This window comes from Coregonus lavaretus, assembly GCF_964263955.1.
Source record: "Coregonus lavaretus genome assembly, chromosome: 18".
NCBI lineage: Eukaryota > Metazoa > Chordata > Actinopteri > Salmoniformes > Salmonidae > Coregonus > Coregonus lavaretus.
The window spans coordinates 40,685,287-40,708,083 of NC_140005.1; the positions used below are offsets into that span (position 1 = coordinate 40,685,287).

The 22,797-nt window shown below is 43.3% G+C and overlaps 2 protein-coding genes across 3 annotated transcripts in view; one reads left to right on the top strand and one right to left on the bottom strand.

Moving 5' to 3' along the window:
- LOC311145723 (AFG1-like ATPase) lies at positions 1-12,484 on the bottom strand. Its single transcript, XM_084182008.1, has 13 exons — positions 12,311-12,484; positions 11,639-11,847; positions 11,422-11,473; positions 11,187-11,288; positions 8,934-9,064; positions 8,580-8,679; positions 8,413-8,471; positions 8,023-8,105; positions 7,757-7,827; positions 7,467-7,567; positions 6,276-6,416; positions 4,210-4,317; positions 1-2,461 (listed from the first exon to the last, which is right to left on the bottom strand). The coding sequence occupies exons 1-13, from the start codon at positions 12,435-12,437 to the stop codon at positions 2,327-2,329; spliced, it is 1,419 nt and encodes a 472-aa protein (XP_084038134.1). The 5' UTR covers positions 12,438-12,484; the 3' UTR covers positions 1-2,326.
- The window catches only part of LOC311145724 (sex comb on midleg-like protein 4), a 17,446-nt gene continuing 6,441 nt past the window's right edge, over positions 11,793-22,797 (top strand). The window contains exons 1-3 of one of the 2 annotated variants that reach the window (XM_084182009.1): positions 11,800-12,050; positions 12,980-13,537; positions 22,492-22,715. In XM_084182009.1, coding sequence (XP_084038135.1) covers positions 22,497-22,715 — 219 coding nt within the window. In that variant the 5' untranslated portion in view covers positions 11,800-12,050; positions 12,980-13,537; positions 22,492-22,496. Of the gene's footprint in view, positions 12,051-12,979; positions 13,538-22,491; positions 22,716-22,797 lie in introns of both variants that reach the window. The other variant, XM_084182010.1, reaches the window with a different exon arrangement.

The following is a 22,797-nucleotide window of genomic DNA, read 5'->3' on the forward strand; positions in this document are numbered from 1 at the left end:
TAAAGGCAACATACCAAGACATTTAATACAATGATGGTGTCATCATAATTCTGCTGAATTACAGAGGTACTTACTTGGTATTTAAAATAATAATTATAATACTATTATGATCATGGAGGGCAAAATTACACAAGGTACTGCACAGTAAAGATATACTATATTTACAAAGGTATGTGGACACCCCTTCAAATTAGTGGATACGGCTATTTCAGCCACACCCGTTGCTGACAGGTGTTTAAAATCGAGCACACATCCATGCAATCTCCATAGACAAACAGTGACTTTCAATGTGGTCCCGTCATGGGATGCCACATTTCCAACAAGTCAGCTCGTCAAACGTCTGCCCTGCTAGAACTGCCCCGGTCAACTAAGTGCTGTTTGTATTTTTATTTATTAAGGATCCCCATTAGCTGCTGCCAAGGCAGCAGCTACTCTTCATGGGGTCCAGCAACATTAAGGCAGTTATACGCAATTTAAAATATTACATTTCATAACACTTTACACATTACATTGTGTTCCCTCAGGCCACTACTCTACTATCACATATCTACAATACCTATTATTGTGAAGTGGAAACGTCTAGGAGCAACAACGGCTGAGCCGCGAAGTGGTAGGCCACAAAAGCTCACAGAACGGGACCGCCGAGTGCTGAAGTGCGTAAAAATCACCTGTCCTCGGTTGCAACACTAACGAGTTCCAAACTGCCTCTGGAAGCAACATCAGCACAATAACTGTTCGTCAGGGGCTTCATGAAATGGCCCACACACAAAGCAGCCGCACACAAGCCTAAGATCACCATGCGCAATGCCTAGCGTTGGCTGGAGTGGTGTAAAGCTCACCGCCATTGGACTCTGGAGCAGTGGAAATGTGTTCTCTGGAGTGATGAATCACGCTTCACAATTTGGCAGTCCGATGAACGAACCTGGGTTTGGAGGATGCCAGGACAACGCTACCTGCCCGAATGCATAGTGCCAACTGTGAAGTTTGATGGAGGAGGAATAATGGTCTGCGGCTGTTTTTCATGGTTCGGGCTAGGTCCCTTAGTTCCAGTTAAGGGAAATCTTAACGCCACAGCATACAATGACATTCTAGACGATTCTGTGCTTCCAACTTTGTGGCAATAGTTTGGGGAAGGCCCTTTCCTGTTTCAGCATGACAATGCCCCCGTGCACAAAGCGAGGTCCATACAGAAATGGTTTGTCGAGATCGGTGTGGAAGAACTTGACTGGCCTGCACAGAGACCTCAACCCCATCGAACACCCTTGGGATGAATTGGAACACCAACTGCGAGCCAGGCCTAATTGCCCAACATCAGTGCCCGACCTCACGAATGCTCGTGGCTGAATGGAAGCAAGTCCCCGCAGCAATGTTCCAACATCTAGTGGAAAGCCTTCCCAGAAGAGTGGAGGCTGTTATAGCATCAAAGGGGGGGGGGGGGACCAACTCCATATTAATGCCCATGATTTTGAAATGAGATGTACGACGTGCAGGTGTCCACATACTTTTGGTCATATACTGTGTCATCATGTCAAACTACACAATTGTGCCCAGTAATATGTGTTTCCTAGCCTGATCCTAGATGTTTGTGCTCTTCCCAACTCCAATTATTTGACATGACAAAGAGTGACAAAGAGGTGGCATGATAGCACATCCCAAGCTGGCACTCAGGCTACAGTACTTTCTGTTTGCTAAATAAAACATAAAACCATGAAGAAGGCAGGTGGCAGGATGTTGCTTTCAACATCAGAGACAAGCAGCCTTAAATACATCCATGATATGAACCATACTGTAGTAGTCATCTCTCTCGATGCTCTTTTCAATAGACAATTATTTTCATCATAAGATATCAATAAAATAACAATGCACCTTGAACCAGTAATTCCATTTGTATAAGTGGATTCCATTGATCTTTTTTGCAAACGCCATTCACACAATTTACCCTCTATCTACTGTATGTGTACAGTATAGAAAGAAATCCACAGATAAAGGTTTAACTTAAAATATTATGTACAATATGGTCAGTTTGTAAAGTGCAATGGCAAATTAAAATCATAAAGGCTTGAAGTCATACTTTGTATAATAAATATCTTCCATTGTTTTGAGTCCCTCGTGGTAGTGTATGTGCATGGTTTGAGATTTACTACTTTGCAGTCAGACGGCGTAGAATCACTGATCTACAAATCACCATACCACATGATTAGTGATTCTGCGCCTCGCCTTGCTCAAATTGATCCTGTCAAATTAACTCAGTCTGTACTGGTGAGGTGGTTTTCACTGTCCTTGCAGGTAGTGAAGGGTTTAGAGGGTTGATGGGGGTACTGTACAGCTACGTGGTGATGGTGCTCCTGTCCCCTTCCAGCCAGTACTCTTCAGTCTGCATCTCAGTGAGGCGAGACACTGTCCTCTGGAAGGCAAAGATCTCCTCTGCTCCACTGAAGATAGACAACTCACTGGCTGCATCCTGATCCAGGAACAACACAGGAGGGTGTAAATGCATTCAATAGAAAAACACCATTAGTAAGAGTGTTTGGTATTTTGGGGTGTTTTCCTAAAGTCTGAGAACAAAACATTTGTGAACAATCATCTCTGTGAAAATCGGCAGTATTGGAGAGAAGCCGAGAAGTCAAACAGAAGGTCATAGAGTGTACAAAACATTAGGAACATCTGCTCTTTGCATGACAGACTGACCAGGTGAATCCAGGTGACAGCTATGATCCCTTATTGATGTCACATGTTAAATCCACTTCAACCAGTGTAGATCAGGGGTCTACAACCATTTCTAGCACGATAACTACTTTTAAAAAATAAAACATGTTGAAAGCTACTTTTCTAGCTTTAAAATAGACATTATTCTCTTCTCCTCTCCCCTGGGTCTTTAGTGTACCACAGAAAGTGGTGCACTATGTACTGTCAATATACCTGGTAAAATAATGGTTAATAACTCTAAGGGGGCCCTATAAAATCTGTGATTTCTTTCCCCAAATTCTGTTTTATATTTTCCCAAATGATGTTCTCAGTTGTATTTTTTCTGGTTTTAGATTTTCACTCTCAAAATTACAATTGTTCATAGAGAAACAACAAAATTGGATGTTCTGAGTCCATGTCAATGCTTAAATCACATCAGAAGAGAACGTTTTCTTCGTTCTGGAAGGCTGGAAGGAATTCCCCTTTAATTGCGCATCTGGCCCTTTAATTGTGCATCTAGCGAGTGAGGAATGTGCCATCTAATGTGCCGGTCTAGTGATGATTCTGTACTGCTGCTGCTCACTTCATGGGAAAGTTTGCAAATAACAAATAATAGATACAAATGATATACGTAATCGTGACATATTTCTGCCAGGTAAGCCTACTTTGCAGTTAACATTTAATCGAGAAGGTTTTGGGGAAAGTGTTTCTGTCAACCTACAAGACAGTTATCAAATCAACTGGCTACACACGGAGTGATAGACCAACGCGCGCACCACACAGACAGGCGCAATATTGTTGGAAATTAATTGACAGATAGTGTTAGGTTTGGCTTTTCAAGCCAATTGTGGCTAACCAGGGGTGGGACAATGTCAATGTTGCGTTGATTAGATAGTAGCTGGGCGCTTGCGGTGTCTGATACTTGTGAGATTTGTTAATGACAGTTTGCGGTGGAGCACTTGAAAATCGCATGCACTTTCAGAATTACTTGGCGAGCTACTCAAAAGTGGGTTGCGATCAACCTGTTGGGAGACCCCTGGTGTATATGAAGGGGAGAAGACTGGTTAAAGAAGGATTATTAAGCCTTGGGACAATCGTGACATGGACTGTCTATGTGTGCCATTTAGAGGGTGAATGTGCAAGACAAAATATTTAAGTGCCTTTGAACGGGGTATGGTAGTAGGTGCCCGGCGCACTGGTTTGAGTGTGTCAAGAATTGCAACGCTGCTGGGTTTTTCACGCTCAACAGTTTCCTGTGTGTATCAAGAATGGTCCACCACCCAAAGGACCTCCAGCCAACTTGACAACTGTGGGATGCATTGGAGTCAACATGGGCCAGCATCCCTGTCGAAGGCTTTCGACAACTTGCCCCAATGAATTGAGGCTGTTCTGAGGGCAAAAGGGGGTGCAACTCAATATTAGGAAAGTGTTCCTAATATTTTGTACACTCGGTATATTGTAGGTCATATACTCTCTACCTAAGTTAGAGATCAAGAAAAAAAAGTGTCTGGTTGCAATTCGTACCTTTTTTAGGTTGAGGTCATCCATGAGTTCATGATGGTGGTGTTCGTGATCTCCGTTGTGTACAAAGATGTCATCCAGAGGGTGATCGGCCAGAATCACCACTCGTACCTGGGGGACCAAGGATGTGACGTTTACTGACACTGGTAGTTCTCATCAAGCCTGGTCTGGGACCAGGCTAGTTCTTAGCAACTCACCAAAAACAAGTGCATACAACAAAGCTAATCAATCAACCTCAGTGGTACATACACTGCTCAAAAAAATTAAGGGAACACTAAAATAACACATCCTAGATCTGAATGAATGAAATAATCTTATTAAATACTTTTTTCATTACATAGTTGAATGTGCTGACAACAAAATCACACAAAAATTATTAATGGAAATCAAATGTATCAACCCATGGAGGTCTGGATTTGGAGTCACCCTCAAAATGTAAGTGGAAAACCACACTACAGGCTGATCCAACTTTGATGTAATGTCCTTAAAACAAGTCAAAATGAGGCTCAGTAGTGTGTGTGGCCTCCACGTGCCTGTATGACCTCCCTACAACGCCTGGGCATGCTCCTGATGAGGTGGCGGATGGTCTCCTGAGGGATCTCCTCCCAGACCTAGACTAAAGCATCCGCCAACTCCTGAACAGTCTGTGGTGCAACGTGGCGTTGGTGGATGGAGCGAGACATGATGTCCCAGATGTGCTCAATTGGATTCAGGTCTGGGGAACGGGCGGGCCAGTCCATAGCATCAATGCCTTCCTCTTGCAGAAACCGCTGATACACTCCAGCCACATGAGGTCTAGCATTGTCTTGCATTAGGAGGAACCCAGGGCCAACCGCACCAGCATATGGTCTCACAAAGGGTCTGAGGATCTCATCTCGGTACCTAATGGCAGTCAGACTACCTCTGGCGAGCACATGGAGGGCTGTGCGGCCCCCCAAAGAAATGCCACCCCACACCATGACTGACCCACCGCCAAACCGGTCATGCTGGAGGATGTTGCAGGCAGCAGAACGTTCTCCACGGCATCTCCAGACTCTGTCACGTCTGTCACGTGCTCAGTGTGAACCTGCTTTCATCTGTGAAGAGCACAGGGCGCCAGTGGCGAATTTGCCAATCTTGGTGTTCTTCTCAAATGCCAAACGTCCTGCATGGTGTTGGGCTGTAAGCACAACCCCCACCTGTGGACGTCGGGCCCTCATACCACCCTCATGGAGTCTGTTTCTGACCGTTTGAGCAGACAAATGCACATTTGTGGCCTGCTGGAGGTCATTTTGCAGGGCTCTGGCAGTGCTCCTCCTACTCCTCCTTGCACAAAGGTGGAGGTAGCAGTCCTGCTGCTGGGTTGTTGCCCTCCTACGGCCTCCTCCACGTCTCCTGGTAGCGCCTCCATGCTCTGGACACTACGCTGACAGACACAGCAAACCTTCTTGCCACAGCTCGCATTGATGTGCCATCCTGGATGAGCTGCACTACCTGAGCCACTTGTGTGGGTTGTAGACTCCGTCTCATGCTACCATTAGAGTGAAAGCACCGCCAGCATTCAAAAGTGACCAAAACATCAGCCAGGAAGCATAGGAACTGAGAAGTGGTCTGTGGTCACCAACTGCAAAACCAGTCCTTTATTGGGGGTGTCTTGCTAATTGCCTATAATTTCCACCTGTTATCTATTCCATTTGCACAACAGCATGTGAAATGTATTGTCAATCAGTGTTGCTTCCTAAGTGGACAGTTTGATTTCACAGAAGTGTGATTGACTTGGAGTTACATTGTGTTGTTTAAGTGTTCCCTTTATTTTTTTGAGCAGTGTATATAAAGCACACTAATATCAAAGCATCGTCTCAAAAAACAATCAGGAAGTAGGTACAATAATAGAAGATGTGAGGTAAGAATTTATGGGGCAAAGACAAAGTTTCCTTACAAACTATACTATATTAAAATGATCCAGCCTCAAGCTTAGAAAGAAAGCCCTCCGTTTTTTCCCTCCCTGTACAATTATACTGGTTGATTCTGTTTCTTTGAGGTGCAAATAAATAATACATAAATTAAAACTAAGAGGCTTGTAATGTTACCTTGTGATCATAGAAGGCATCTATAAGCGTGATCAAGCGTCTCGCTTGAGTCTTCTTGTTCATAGTGAGCAGGGGAATGTTCCTGATGAATACAGTATCAAACTGCCTGGAGATCTCCAAGTAGTCACTGGCACCCAATGGCTAGAACACAAAATACATCATGTATGCACCTTACAGGACAGGGAGTGCATACATACAGTGAGCTCCGAAGGTATTTGGACAGTGACATTTTTTATTGTTGTTTTGGCTCTGTACTCCAGCACTTTGGATTTGAAATTATACAATGACTATGGAGGTTAAAGTGCAGACTGACAGCTTTAAATGTCGGGGTATTTTCATCCCTATCGGGTGAACCGTTTAGAAATTACAGCACTTTTTTTACTCCCCCCATTTTAGGGGACCATAAGTATTTTGGATACACTTTTATTGTAAATAACAATAGAATATGCTTCTAAACACTTAATATAATAAATAATATGCCATTTAGCAGACGCTTTTATCCAAAGCGACTTACAGTCATGCGTGCATACATTTTTTTTTTGTGTATGGGTGGTCCCGGGGATCGAACCCACTACCTTAGCGTTACAAGCGCCGTGCTCTACCAGCTGAGCATGTGGATGCTACCATGATTACAGATAGTCCTGAATTAATTGTGAATAATGATGAGTGAGAAAGTTAGACGCACAAATATCATACCCCCAAGACATGCTACCCTCTCACCATTACAATAACAGGGGAGGTTAGCATTTTTGGGGGGTATGATCTGTAACTTTCTCACTCATCATTATTCACAATTAATTCAGGACTATCCATAATCATGGTAGCATCCACATTAATGTAGAAGTGTTTAGAAACATATTCTATTCTTATTCACAATAAAAGTCTCTCCAAAATGACAATACATTATTTACCATTAATTTCTCTTGGGCACAAAATAATCTGGGGGGAAAAGTGCTGTAATTTCTAAACGGTTCACCTGATATGGATAAAAATACCCTCAAATTAAAGCAGACAGTCTGCACTTTAACCTCATAGTAGTACAGAGCAAAAACAACAACAAATGTGTCACTGTCCCAATACTGTTGGAACTCACTGTATTTAGTATGTCTGTGTGATCCCTGTGGGAATTGAACCCACAACTCTCTTACCAACTGAGCAACACAGGACATACAGTCTGCTGTGGCCACTTACTCTATCACACAGCTCCTCGAAGGTACAGTCTGCTATGGTCCCACAGGTTTTCATAAGACTGACCTCCCTGGCCAGCAGTTTCAGAGTCCTTGGCCGTGTAACTAGAAAAATAAAATCTGGTTTAGCTCAATTACAAGTAATAAACTCAACATGATGAACACAATGAGGCTTAATATATTTTTAAGTATACCATTAATACAGAATGTTATGTTCATATCATAAACCTATAATTATAGATAGCTCCATCGATCCCTCTTTATCTACACTCAAGGACAACATGAGCATCTTACTGTCGTTCTGTTTGAAGGCCAGCTCGTCAAACATCTTGTCCAGTATCGCCTCAACACCAGGTTCACTTGAGCTGTGTCGAAAAAGGGTAAGATCCCAAAATATGATGAACCACATCATTTAAAACATGAAACTATACTGATCAAACACAATAGGCTTGAGAGAAAGAGTTCCATGTTAAAATAAATACTACCCAAATATAACCTAGTGATTTAAGTATTGAAATGCCTCATGGCTATATCCATGGTTTGCACCATGCAGTTCTTACAGGAAGTACAGTTTCCCAGCTGAGGGTCTGTTTCTTCTGCGGTAGTCTATCCCAGAGTCCAGGCGGAGCTCGTGGCAATAGTTCTGCATGAGAGAAGAGAGGCAGACTACTGTAAGACAAACGTTGTCTGTATGTTTTCAAATCAAATTTTATTGGTCACATACAGATATTTAGCAGATGTTATTGCGGGTGTAGCGAAACGCTTGTGTTCCTAGCTCTAACAGTGCAGTAGTATCTAACAATACACACAAATCTAAAAGTAAAATAACGGAATTAAGAAATATAAATATTAGGATGAGCAATGTCGGAGAAGCATTGACTAAAATACAGTAGAATACAGTTTTGTCTAATATACGAAATAAACAAATCAGAAATGTAGTTCTTATTTACCTTCAACACAGCAATAAATGGCACAAAGTTGACCCTCTGTAGTCCGTTCTTGTACAAATCTAGAAGAGAGGAATAGGTCTGGTTAGATCAGTATAGATTGTCCTTTATGGATTGTGCTGAACCCAGCTCAACAAGGTATTTGTTTTGTGATGTGATATTCTACTTACCCTGTGGGGGCCGGTTGGACGTGGCCACTACAACAACCCCATTCTTAAAGAGGTTTTCAAAGAGCTGTTTCAGAATCATGGCATCTGCGATGTCTGTCACCTGTGGAATACATTTACATCCAATTCACTCAGATATTGTTCTATCCTGTTATATTTTTATGCTTCCAAAACTGGGAACCGTGTATAGAATATAACATTATTAGTCCAGCTCTAAACAGGTTTTGCTAAACAGGATTCCACATTATCACATCCATACATTAGCTAATGCTATTCAGGTGATTTTGTACAATTATAACATGAAGGTATAACAGTGGTTACAAGTGATCAGTAACAGGAATATCCCCCGGCCCTCACCTGAAACTCATCAAAGCACAACAGACAGGCCTCTTCACTGATCTCCTCTGCTACTGGTGCAATTGGGTCGTAGACTTTAGCCATTCTCCCTGCTTTCCTTTTCGGCAGGCTCTTTTTAAGGCGATGTATCCCTAAATACAATAAGTAAAAGAACAAAGATTGAGTTGACTCTGGACCTACTCAAAGATTTAAGTTCAATTAATCAATCAATCTGAATCTACAGTTGAAGTCGGACGTTTACATACACCTTAGCCAAATACATTTAAACTCAGTTTTTCACAATTCCTGACATTTAATCCTTGTAAAAAATTCCCTGTCTTAGGTCAGTTAGGATCACCACTTTATTTTAAGAATGTGAAATGTCAGAATAATAGTAGAGAGAATTATTTATTTCAGCTTTTATTTCTTTCATCACATTCCCAGTGGGTCAGAAGTTTACATACACTCAATTAGTATTTGGTAGCATTGCCTTTAAATAGTTTAACTTGGGTCAAACGTTTCGGGTAGCCTTCCACAAGCTTCCCACAATAAGTTGGGTGACTTTTGGCCCATTCCTCCTGACAGAGCTGGTGTAACAGTCAGGTTTCTAGGCCTCCTTGCTCGCATACGCTTTTTCAGTTCTGCCCACAAATGTTGTATAGGATTGAGGTCAGGGCTTTGTGATGGCCACTCCAATACCTTGACTTTGTTGTCCTTAAACCATTTTGGCACAACTTTGGAAGTACGCTTGGGGTCATTGTCCATTTGGAAGACCCATTTGCGACCAAGCTTTAACTTCCTGGCTGATGTCTTGAGATGTTGCTTCAATATATCCACATAATTTTGTGTAAACCTGTGTCTCCTGAGTGGTGCAGTGGTCTAAGGCACTGCTTCGCAGTGCTAACTGTGCCACTAGAGATCCTGGTTCGAATCCAGGCTCTGTCGCAGCCGGCCGCGACCGGGAGACTCATGGGCAGCGCACAATTGGCCCAGGGTAGGGGAGGGAATGGCCGGCAGGGATGTAGCTCAGTTGATAGAGCATGGCGTTTGCAACGCCAGGGTTGTGGGTTCGATTCCCACGGGGGGGCCAGTATAAAAAAAAAAAATGTATTCACTAACTGTAAGTCGCTCTGGATAAGAGCATCTGCTAAAATGTAAATGTAATAATTTTCCTTCCTCATGATGCCATCTATTTTGTGAAGTGCACCAGTCCCTCCTGCAGCAAAGCACCCCCACAGCATGATGCTGCCACCCCGTGCTTCATGGTTGGGATGGTGTTCTTCGGCTTGCAAGCTCCCTCTTTTTCCTCCAAACATAACGATGGTCATTATGGCCAAACAGTTATATTTTTGTTTCGTCAGACCAGAGGACATTTCTCCAAAAAGTACGATCTTTGTCCCCATGTACAGATGCAAACCGTAGTCTGGCTTTTTATATGGCGGTTTTGGAGCAGTGGCTTCTTCCTTGCTGAGCTGCCTTTCAGGTTATGTCGATATAGGACTTGTTTTACTGTGGATATAGATACTTTTGTACCTGTTTCCTCCAGCATCTCCACAAGGTCCTTTGCTGTTGTTCTGGGATTGATTTGCACTTTTCGCACCAAAGTATGTTCATCTCTAGGAGACAGAACGCGTCTCCTTCCTGAGCGGTATGACGGCTGCGTGGTCCCATGGTGTTTATACTTGCGTACTATTGTTTGTACAGATGAACGTGGTACCTTCAGGCGTTTGGAAATTGCTCCCAAGGATGAACCAGACTTGTTGAGGTCTACAATTTTTTTTCTGAGGTCTTGGCTGATTTCTTTTGATTTCCCCATGATGTCAAGCAAAGAGGCACTGAGTTTGACGTTAGGCCTTGAAATACAGGTACACCTCCAATTGACTCAAATGATGTCAATTAGCCTATCAGAAACTTCTAAAGCCATGACATCATGGAATTTTCCAAGCTGTTTAAAAGGCACAGTGAACTTAGTGTATGTAAACTTCTGACCCACTGGAATTGTGATACAGTGAATTATAACTGAAATAATCTGTCTGTAAACAATTGTTGGAAAAATTACTTGTGTCATGCACAAAGTAGATGTCCAAACCGACTTGCCAAAACTATAGTTTGTTAACAAGAAATTTGTGGAGTGGTTGAAAAACGAGTTTTAATGACTCCAACCCAAGTGTATGTAAACTTCCGACTTCAACTGTATTTCTCAACTCATTATTGACATTAAGTATGATCAACCGTCAAGTCAATCGTAATTTAGCGACACATAACTTAACCTACTATTATGTACATCTAACATGAAGCCGTGGAAATGGACCCTCTTTTTCTTCTCTGTCTCCACGTGTGAGTAGAACATGTCCATAACCATTGTTTTCCCTGTACCTAGAAATAAAACAGAGAAAGACTGAATGATAATGAATTGTTCCAAATGTGCAATGTAGTCAAAAAGGGAAATATCATAAATGTAATACTAAAGTGGCAGCACAAAGATAGATATTATACAGCTACTACTTACCAACATCTCCATAGATGTAGTACCCTTTTGGGGGCTTTGGCTTCGAGAAAAACTGTAAAATAAAAGAGTCAGTGTTCAATGTATTGTGAGTCTGTGTGAATATAGGGTTAACTATAGGTTAGAGTCTATACCTTATTTAATGTGTTTTGACACCAGTGTCTAAAATCAAATAATGTATTATTGACATCAGTAAGAGCATGCATAGAAATCAGATTACCGTCGAAAAGAGGGACGTAGGCTGGTTGTTGTAACCTCGTATGGTTTTGTGCATTTTATCCAAGGTCTGAACCACGGATTTTTGATGCGGGTCCTCTCGCAGCGACCCGTCCCTGACCAGACTGTTGTAGTGCTCCAGTGGGCCGCTGTACGCTGCGGCAGCATTGCTGTCTTCTGCAGCCGGCTGGGGGAGAGCATCCGTCGAGAAGCCTGAGTAGTAGAAAAGATAACGGAATCGGAATTATCGTTACATCCTGAAGCTGTGGTAGCTAGTAACATAGTTAGCTAGACCCCCTGTGGCGGTTATCGGTTAACGTGCTAAGAAGAGCAGAAACGTAACGTTATCCATTTAGCGAGCAAACTGTCCAAAGCAAAGGTTCAGTCAGCGATTCGATATTCCCTCGTCTCTAAAGGTAAGTTGTGTCAGCACCGTAACAATGTAAGTAGTTAGCTAAAAATATCGTTATAATAATGGCTGATTGATGCCTAGGTTGCTAGTTAATTAGCCATCTAGTCTGACTAGACAGGTCAGGAATGAAATTAAGTTTGACAGCTGACACTAGGGTTTAGAGAAGCTAACGTTAGCTAGCTATGCTAACTAACTGTCAGTACTCATTTTGAACAACACACAGCAGTCAATGTAGTTCTTCCCTCACCAAAATAATATTCTCACCTCGTCTGGAAATGTTAGTCACACCGTTACATATCGTTGTCGAGGAATGGTACTGCTCTTTCAGTAGAAATCTAATGATGGGTGAAACCAAGGGCGACATCTTTGACGACAACATGCACGTCGCCATTTTGGCTTTAATTCCAACTTTATTGAACCTGGCGGCAATACACAAAACGATTCTTAAGTGCGTCAGGAGAGGGCAGTATAGGAAGAGGAAGAGAGAGGCCAACTCGGCGGAAAATATGTCTCCCTCCAGCAGGTGGCGTTTTTTCGTTGTTTCGCCCACCAAGCAAAGTGTATGAGAGAGATACATTTGTGTCGAGTGTCGAATTTGGTCAACAACAAAAAATGTATGGCCTATTTTGCCACAATATATTTATTTGATCGAATAGAAGTTTCGTAATGCTTAAGTTGTTACGAGTGTACTGATATAAGTAGGACACGTGATATCCCGGCAACTTTGAAAAAAAACACTTTATATATGAGATGTCTCCAGATGGCTATGCATATTCATGGTATGAGGCTAGTAGCATAGCATCCAGTGGCTTGTATTCATGGATGCCAAGGTAAGTCAGGCTTCCCCAAAAAATTTAACAATTTAAAAAAGATTTTTTTTTTTTTTTAATCTTTCTTCTCTCTATGTTTCATGATTTTCCTTCAATTGGCAAGAGGCTGAATGTATATGGAGCCAGATAGCTGACAAAAGGTTGTACGTACGTATCTTTAGGATAGTAAGAAAATCCATATGTAAACTGAGGAGAGGCTTCCGTCTGGCCCCAGTCAGAGCTTCAGAGTTCCTCTGTGGAGATGGGAGAACCTTCCAGAAGGACAACCATCTCTGCAGCACTCCACCAAATAGGCCTTTATGGTAGAGTGGCCAAATGGAAGCCTCTCCTCAGTAATAGGCACATGACAGCCTGCTTGGAGTTTGCCAAAAGGCACCTAAAGGACCCTCAGACCCTGATGAACAGAGCAAAGTACAGAGAGATCCTTGATGAAAACCTGCTCCAGAGTGCTCAGGACCTCAGACTGGGGGCAAGTTTCACCTTCCAACAGGACAACGACCCTAAGCACACAGCCAAGACAACGCAGGAGTGGCTTTGGGACAAGTCTCTGAATGTCCTTGAGTGGCCCAGCCAGAGCCTGGACTTGAACTCCCCAAATACAGGTGTGCCAAGCTTGTAGCGTCATACCCAAGAAGACTCAAGGCTGCAATCGCTGCCAAAGGTGCTTCAACAAAGTACAGAGTAAAGGGTCTGAATACTTATGTAAATGTGATATTTACGTTTTGTTTTAATTGTATCATTGTATCATTGTAAAGCCCTAGTTATTTCATGCTTTGACAAAGTTATTTCTGAAGATTATTATTTATTTCATGTGATTAGTGATTAATTTACGTCTGTCTATCATTTTAAGGTCAACCTTGTTACGTGAACTGAACTCTTATTTTAATATGGTACATTTCAAAAGAAACATTGAACATCTAATAGTAAAATCATAGTGTAAAAGTAGGTGAGCTGGTTCTACTCTTTTTGGCCATATTCTGGTGTTTTGTGGTGAAAACGAGCACAACACATCAACCCTTTTACCCATAGATAGATAGACAGGCTAGAAATATTTTAACAATTTTATTTGTTTTTGTGAATCTTGCATTCAATTGCCCCTCCCTGTTGCACACAACAAGCTTCCATTCCCCGTGTCACAAGGGGATTAATGGCTGATTTAACTAGTAATTACCAGTAGGAGGGCTGTCCAAATGGAATTTTTCCCAGATGTGGTAAATTCCCACTTGTTTACAAACAAACGTAACACCACTAACCATCCACTGTAGAGCCATATAATATCACGCATTGGAATCACAAGATCTAGACCTACACTTTGAACTACATTTTGACATACGATGTATAGTTTTTGATTACATCGATATAAAATAAGATAATACAAATATATTTTTTTCATTATTTAATTTAGCTGGAGAGGCACTTACTATAGTATTTTTTTTTACCTCTTGAGATGGGAAAACATGTTTTTTTTTTTTTATGAAGTTGAACAGAATGTTAAAATTAGGTGATATCAAAAGTTTGCCCCCAGAAATATCTCCATTGATCAATATGTAAAGAGTAATTTAAGAAGGCAAATTAGGCACCACATTAGCCACCCTGTAGACTTTTTTTTATTTATTTTAACTTTTTTATTTAATTTCACCTTTATTTAACCAGGTAAGCCAGTTGAGAACAAGTTCTCATTTACAACTGCGACCTGGCCAAGATAAAGCAAAGCAGTGCGATTAAAAACAACAACACAGAGTTACATATGGGGTAAACAAAACATAAAGTAAAAAATACAACAGAAAAAATATATACAGTGTGTGCAAATGTAGCAAGTTATGGAGGTAAGGCAATAAATAGGCCATAGTGCAAAATAATTACAATTTAGTATTAACACTGGAATGATAGATGTGCAAGAGATGATGTGCAAATAGAGATACTGGGGTGCAAATGAGCAAAATAAATAACAATATGGGGATGAGGTAGTTGGGTGGGCTAATTTTAGATGGGCTGTGTACAGGTGCAGTGATCGGTAAGGTGCTCTGACAACTGATGCTTAAAGTTTGTGAGGGAGATAAGAGTCTCCAGCTTCAGAGATTTTTGCAGTTTGTTCCAGTCATTGGCAGCAGATAACTGGAAGGAATGGTGGCCAAAGGAGGTGTTGGCTTTGGGGATGACCAGTGAGATATACAGTGGGGGAAAAAAAGTATTTAGTCAGCCACCAATTGTGCAAGTTCTCCCACTTAAAAAGATGAGAGAGGCCTGTAATTTTCATCATAGGTACACGTCAACTATGACAGACAAATTGAGAAAAAAAATCCAGAAAATCACATTGTAGGATTTTTAATGAATTTATTTGCAAATTATGGTGGAAAATAAGTATTTGGTCACCTACAAATAAGCAAGATTTCTGGCTCTCACAGACCTGTAACTTCTTCTTTAAGAGGCTCCTCTGTCCTCCACTCGTTACCTGTATTAATGGCACCTGTTTGAACTTGTTATCAGTATAAAAGACACCTGTCCACAACCTCAAACAGTCACACTTCAAACTCCACTATGGCCAAGACCAAAGAGCTGTCAAAGGACACCAGAAACAAAATTGTAGACCTGCACCAGGCTGGGAAGACTGAATCTGCAATAGGTAAGCAGCTTGGTTTGAAGAAATCAACTGTGGGAGCAATTATTAGGAAATGGAAGACATACAAGACCACTGATAATCTCCCTCGATCTGGGGCTCCACGCAAGATCTCACCCCGTGGGGTCAAAATGATCACAAGAACGGTGAGCAAAAATCCCAGAACCACACAGGGGGACCTAGTGAATGACCTGCAGAGAGCTGGGACCAAAGTAACAAAGCCTACCATCAGTAACACACTACGCCGCCAGGGACTCAAATCCTGCAGTGCCAGACGTGTCCCCCTGCTTAAGCCAGTACATGTCCAGGCCCGTCTGAAGTTTGCTAGAGTGCATTTGGATGATCCAGAAGAGGATTGGGAGAATGTCAGATGAAACCAAAATATAACTTTTTGGTAAAAACTCAACTCGTCGTGTTTGGAGGACAAAGAATGCTGAGTTGCATCCAAAGAACACCATACCTACTGTGAAGCATGGGGGTGGAAACATCATGCTTTGGGGCTGTTTTTCTGCAAAGGGACCAGGACGACTGATCCGTGTAAAGGAAAGAATGAATGGGGCCATGTATCATGAGATTTTGAGTGAAAACCTCCTTCCATCAGCAAGGGCATTGGAGATGAAACATGGCTGGGTCTTTCAGCATGACAATGATCCCAAACACACCGCCCGGGCAACGAAGGAGTGGCTTCGTAAGAAGCATTTCAAGGTCCTGGAGTGGCCTAGCCAGTTTCCAGATCTCAACCCCATAGAAAATCTTTGGAGGGAGTTGAAAGTCCGTGTTGCCAGCGACAGCCCCAAAACATCACTGCTCTAGAGGAGATCTGCATGGAGGAATGGGCCAAAATACCAGCAACAGTGTGTGAAAATCTTGTGAAGACTTACAGAAAACGTTTCACCTGTGTCATTGCCAACAAAGGGTATATAACAAAGTATTGAGAAACTTTTGTTATTGACCAAATACTTATTTTCCACCATAATTTGCAAATAAATTCATTAAAAATCCTACAATGTGATTTTCTGGAATTTTTTTCCTCATTTTGTCTGTCATAGTTGACGTGTACCTATGATGAAAATTACAGGCCTCTCTCATCTTTTTAAGTGGGAGAACTTGCACAATTGGTGGCTGACTAAATACTTTTTTTCCCCCACTGTACCTGCTGGAGCGCATAATACGGGTGGGTGTTGCTATGGTGACCAATGAGCTAAGATAAGGCAGGGATTTGCCTAGCAGTGATTTATAGATGACCTGGAGCCAGTGGGTTTGGCGACGAATATGTAGTGAGGACCAGCCAACAAGAGCGTACAGGTCACAGTGGTGGGTAGTATATGGGGCTTTGGTGACAAAACGGATGGCACTGTGATAGACTACATCCAATTTGCTGAGTAGAGTGTTGGAGGCTATTTTGTAAATGACATCGCCGAAGTCAAGGATCGGTAGGATAGTCAGTTTTACGAGGGCATGTTTGGCAGCATGAGTGAAGGAGGCTTTGTTGCGAAATAGGAAGCCGATTCTAGATTTAACTTTGGATTGGAGATGCTTAATGTGAGTCTGGAAGGATAGATTACAGTCTAACCAGACACCCAGGTATTTGTAGTTGTCCACATACTCTAGGTCAGTCCCGCCGAGAGTAGTGATTCTAGTCGGGTGGGCGGGTGCCAGCAGCGTTCGATTGAAGAGCATGCATTTAGTTTTACTAGTGTTTTAAGAGCAGTTGGAGGCTACGGAAGGAGTGTTGTATGGCACTGAAGCTCGTTTGGAGGTTTGTTAACAGTGTCCAATGAAGGGCCAGATGTATACAAAATGGTGTTGTCTGCATAGAGATGGATCTGAGAGTCACCAGCAGCAAGAGCGACATCATTGATATACACAGAGAAAAGAGTCGGCCCGAGAATTGAACCCTGTGGCCCCCATAGAGACTGCCATAGGTCCAGACAACAGGCCCTCCGATTTGACACATTGAACTCTATCTGAGAGGTAGTTGGTGAACCAGGCGAGGCAGTCATTTGAGAAACCAAGGCTATTTAGTCTGCCAATAAGAATGCGGTGGTTGACAGAGTCTAAAGCCTTGGCCAGGTCGATGAAGACGGCTGCACAGTACTGTCTATTATCGATCGCGGTTATAATATCGTTTAGGACCTTGAGCGTGGCTGAGGTGCACCCATGACCAGCTCGGAAACCGGATTGCATAGCGGAGAAGGTACGGTGGGATTCGAAGTGGTCGTTGATCTGTTTGTTAACTTGGCTTTCAAAAACTTTCGAAAGGCAGGGCAGGATGGATATAGGTTTGTAACAGTTTGGATCTAGAGTGTCACTCCCTTTGAAGAGGGGGATGACCGCGGCAGCTTTCCAATCTCTGGGGATCTCAGACGTTACGAAAGAGAGGTTGAACAGGCTAGTAATAGGGGTTGCGACAATTTTAGCTGCTAATTTTAGAAAGAAAGGGTCCAGATTGTCTAGCCCAGATGATTTGTAGGGGTCCAGATTTTGCAGCTCTTTCAGAACATCAGCTGTCTGAATTTGTGTGAAGGAGAAGCGGGGGGGGCATGGGCAAGTTGCAGCGGAGGGTGCAGAGCTGGTGGCCGGGGTAGTGGTAGGCAGGTGGAAAGCATGGCCAGCCGTAGCAAAATGCTTGTTGAAATTCTCATTATTGTAGATTTATCGGTGGTGATAGTGTTTCCTAGCCTCAGTGCAGTGGGCAGCTGGGAGGAGGTGCTCTTATTCTCCATGGATTTTAGTGTCCCAAAACTTTTTGGAGTTAACGCTACAGGATGCACATTTCTGTTTGAAAAAGCTAGCCTTTGCTTTCCTAACTGCTTGTGTATATTGGTTCCTAACTTCCCTGAAAAGTTGCATATCGCGGGGGCTATTCGATGCTAATGCAGTACGCCACAGGATGTTTTTGTGCTGGTCAAGGGCAGTCAAGTCTGAGGAGAACCAAGGGCTATATCTGTTCTTAGTTCTGAATTTTTTTAATGGGGCATGCTTATTTAAGATTGAGAGGAAAGCACTTTTATAGAACAACCAGGCATCCTCTACTGACGGAATGAGATCGATATCCATCCAGGATACCTGGGCCAGGTCAATTAGGAAGGCCTGCTCGCTAAGGTGTTTTAGGGAGCGTTTAACAGTGATGAGGGGTGGTTGTTTGACCGCGGACCCGTTACGGACGCAGGCAATAAGGCAGTGATCGCTGAGATCCTGGTTGAAGACAGCGGAGGTGTATTTAGAGGGTAAGTTAGTCAGGATGATATCTATGAGGGTGCCCATGTTTACGGATTTAGGGTTGTACCTGGTAGGTTCCTTGATAATTTGTGTGAGATTGAGGGCATCTAGTTTGGATTGTAGGATAGCCGGTGTGTTAAGCATATCCCAGTTTAGGTCACCAAGCAGTACGAACTCTGAGGATAGATGGGGGGCAATCAATTCACATATGGTGTCCAGGGCACAGCTGGGGGCTGAGGGGTGTCTGTAGCAAGCGGCAACAGTGAGAGACTTATTTCTGGAAAGGTGGATTTTTAGAAGTAGGAGCTCAAACTGTTTGGGCACAGACCTGGATAGTATGATAGAGCTCTGCAGGCTATCTCTACAGTAGATTGCAACTCCAGCCCCTTTGGCAGTTCTATCTAGACGGAAAATGTTGTAGTTGGGGATGGACATTTCTGAATTTTTGGTGGCCTTTCTAAGCCAGGATTCAGACACTGCTAGAACATCAGGGTTGGCGGAGTGTGCTAACGCAGTGAATAACTCAAACTTAGGGAGGAGGCTTCTGATGTTAACATGCAAAAAGCCAAGGCTTTTACGGTTACAGAAGTGAACAAATGATAGCGCCTGGGGAGTAGGAGTGATACTGGGGGCTGCAGGGCCTGGGTTAACTTCTACATCACCAGAGGAATAGAGGAGGACTAGAATGAGGATACGGCTAAAGGCTTTAAGAACTGGTCTTCTAGTGAGTTGGGTACAAATAATAAAAGGGGCAGATTTCCGGGCGTTGTAGAATTAGATTCAGGGCATTATGTAAAGACAAGAATATGGAAGGATATGAGTACAGTGGAGGTAAACCTAAGCATTGGGTAACAATGAAAGAGAGAGCATCACTGGAGGCACCGATTGAGCTGGTCTCCGCGTGTATGGGGGGTGGAACAAAGGAGCTATTTGAGGCAGTTTGAGAGAGACTTAGGGCTCTACAGTGAAATTGTATAATAAGAACTAACTGGAACAGCAATAGGCAAGGCATATTGACATGGGATAGAGGCATAAAGCAATCACAGGTGTTATTCGAGAGAGCTGACAACAACTGGTAATGGCGATGAAAGTTTGGGCTGAGGCTGAACAGATAAACAGGACAGGGTACCGTGTAAAGGAACAGTCCAGCAGGCATCAGCTGTGCAGCTGAGTGATCATAAGGTCCAGTGAACGGCAATATGTGAGTCCGATAGCAGTTCGAATTGGTGCTACAGCACAGGCGAGCAGGAAGCATGGCTGTTGAAATGCGTGTGCTAGCAGGCCGGGACTAGCAGATGGATCTTCGTGGTCGTCGCAACGGGAAGCCTGTTGAAACCACAGACGATTACGTCAGCAGACCAGTTGTGATGGATCGGCAGGGCTCCGTGTCGACACTAGGAGGTCCCGTCCGGTTGACATAGAGTTAGATAGCCTGGAGATGGGCCTGACTCGAGGCTAGCTCAAGGCTGATTAGCCAACCACAACATCCATTCGGTTGCAGCTAGCTAGTTGCGATGATCCGGTGTTAAAGGTCCAGTGATTCAGTGATTCCGGCAGAAAATCCGATATGTTCTGGGTCGATAACGCGCTGTGCAGACTGGCCGATAATAGTCCAGGCTAGAGCTGGCTGGTAGGTAGTGCAGGCCACGGACAATGGTGAAAAACCCGCTAACGGTGGCTAATAGCAGGTAGCTAGTTAGCTGGCTACTCCCGTCTGGTAGACAGAGAGGTAGATAGCCGGGATATGGGCCTGGCTCGAGGCTAGCTCAAGGCTAACTGGTGCTTGCCTCGGGGGCAGTGGTGATTAGCCAACAGCAACATCCATTCGGTTGCGGCTAGCTGGTTGCGATCCGGTGTTAATGTCCAGTGATTCAGTTATTCCGGCAGAAAATCCGATGTTCTGGGTGAAAACCGCTAACGGTGGCTAATAGCAAGTAGCTAGTTAGCTGGCTAGCTAGTTTCAACTGGAGATTCTAGATAAAAGGTAAGTAAATAATAGAATCCGTTCCACATTGAGTGAGGCGGGTTGCAGGAAAGTATATTTAGTAGAAGGATGAAACGTGTGATAGGGAAATATTTACGAAAAAGACAAAAAAATAAAAAAAAACATGCTATTTACACGGACACACTACAGAGTACACGAATGCACTGCTACGCCATCTTGGAACCATGGTTATGACTAACTGTCATAGCCATGCATTTCTGGAATAATGTCAGGCCTTACATGCATTTGAGCAAGGATCCAATGTCTGTACAAGCATCTCTGTAATACATGTTAAGTCATTACATGCATTTTAGCAAAGATGCAAATCTATCTACATGCATTTCAAATACATCTCACTTGACATTTTTTCCCCATATGGGACACACACACACACATCTATGGACACTCTCAATACTTTCAAATTCATTTCCTATTGTAATTAGAGGTTGGTTTGAGGATGTCTTCTGTACTAATTATACATCCTCACAGTTTTGAGGGAGCCTGAGTATCAAGCGGCAAAACATGGAAGATACAGCCGCCAGGGTGATACAGGCTTGTTGCCATGACAACAGTAGAACGTTTATCAGCACTGGCAGATACACACACACACACACACACACACACACCATTACAGTGGAATCTGCCTTGCTTGGAGATTCCGCTCTGCGGTGCGGTTCAAGAAATTTAGAAGCAGGCAAATACACTCAAAGACAGACAGGACAGAGGGGGATTCAATAGGAGAGCAACTGAAAAGGGATATACTCTCCAATCCTCATTCATTCTGATGGTGTGTGCACATTGGCTATGTCTTCTGTTCCTATTTTCCATTGTCTTTGTCTGCATGAAGGAAGGATGAAGCCTGCTGCATGCTACTGCTATATTCTGACCACTATAATAATTCAGCATTGCCTGTGTGTATAGCCTTCTGTGCTGTATATATGAGACGTACGTTGTTGTTTTTTCATCAGTCGGCTGGCACTTTGCTTTTTTAAGATTAGGGCGAGCACTGTCATCGTAATGGTAATTCATAGCTGTGTAGCCATGGTGAAGTCAATTCCCCCCTCCCTCCCTCCGCCACTGCTGAATGCATTAGTGTAATGAGATGTCTGCAGCCAGCCAGCCAGCCAGCCTGTGTGCCGTGCAGCAGTAGAGACGAGAGGAGCAGAGAGAAACACGTACAGTAGCTAGAGGCAAGTTGGCTTTCACAGCCTGCTGAGGGAGTGTGCTGTGCTTAGAACCTTCTGCTATTCTGGACTCTTAACAGGGATCTAAGAAGGGAATAGCTTGGTTCTCAAGCGTTCTTAGATCAGAGGAGATAAGGTAACGGAAGCACTGGTAGACAAGCAGCCAGGATGTTGGGGCTCACTATGAGGATAGGATGGACTGGATGGTGGAAGTGTTCCATGAGGAGGAGCTTGCTTTATACATGGTTGCCTTTGTGTTGTCTGTTTTTTAGTGTTCAACTAAATTTTCTGTAGCTGGCTGCATTAGTGCCCTGCAGCAGAATGTCTTGCAGGCTCTTCTGTTTATTGTTGTTGTGGTTAATGTTCTGTGACAGCATCTTTTTCCACAGCAGCCTCAGTAGCTGGAATATGGAGGCACAATTGAAATAGATTCTTATGTAGCATGTGTATGTTTGTTATATGTAAAGAGATGATTGATTCTATGAAAGAACAATGTTGATGTATGACGTGTGCACTAACAGGGGTTTAGATTACAAGCCATGCAGTCTTAAATTATTATTATTTTATCTCCCTTTGTGTTTCCCTCCTTTCTGTATGTCTCCCTCCAGATCCAATGAGTGTACTTGCAGCAGCACAGAAAGCAGACAGCAACAGTGAAATGCAGTCGCCTGCAGTGTCTCCTTCCTTCCTCCCCAGCCAGCCAGGAAAGATTCCCGGCAGGAAGAGAGGGAGACCCCCACTACATCGCAAGATGGATTTTCCAACCCACTACCCTGAGTCCCTTCCTCCTCTCAAAGTGCCTAAGAAGAGGGGGAGAAAGCCTGGCTTCAAGGTCAGTGTCAGGGATGGGATGGGAAGGGAGAGGAAGAGGAGGGTATCGGATGGGGGGAAAGAGAGTGGAAGGGGAGGCGGCA

Coding starts and splice junctions, on each gene's coding strand:
- LOC311145723 (XM_084182008.1), bottom strand. CDS start 12,437: ATGGCGACGTGCATGTTGTCGTCAAAGATGTCGCCCTTGGTTTCACCC. Junction 11,474..11,638: donor CTACGTCCCTCTTTTCGACG/GTAATCTGATTT, acceptor TTTATTTTACAG/TTTTTCTCGAAGCCAAAGCC. Junction 9,065..11,186: donor CATGTTAGATGTACATAATA/GTAGGTTAAGTT, acceptor TATTGTATTTAG/GGATACATCGCCTTAAAAAG.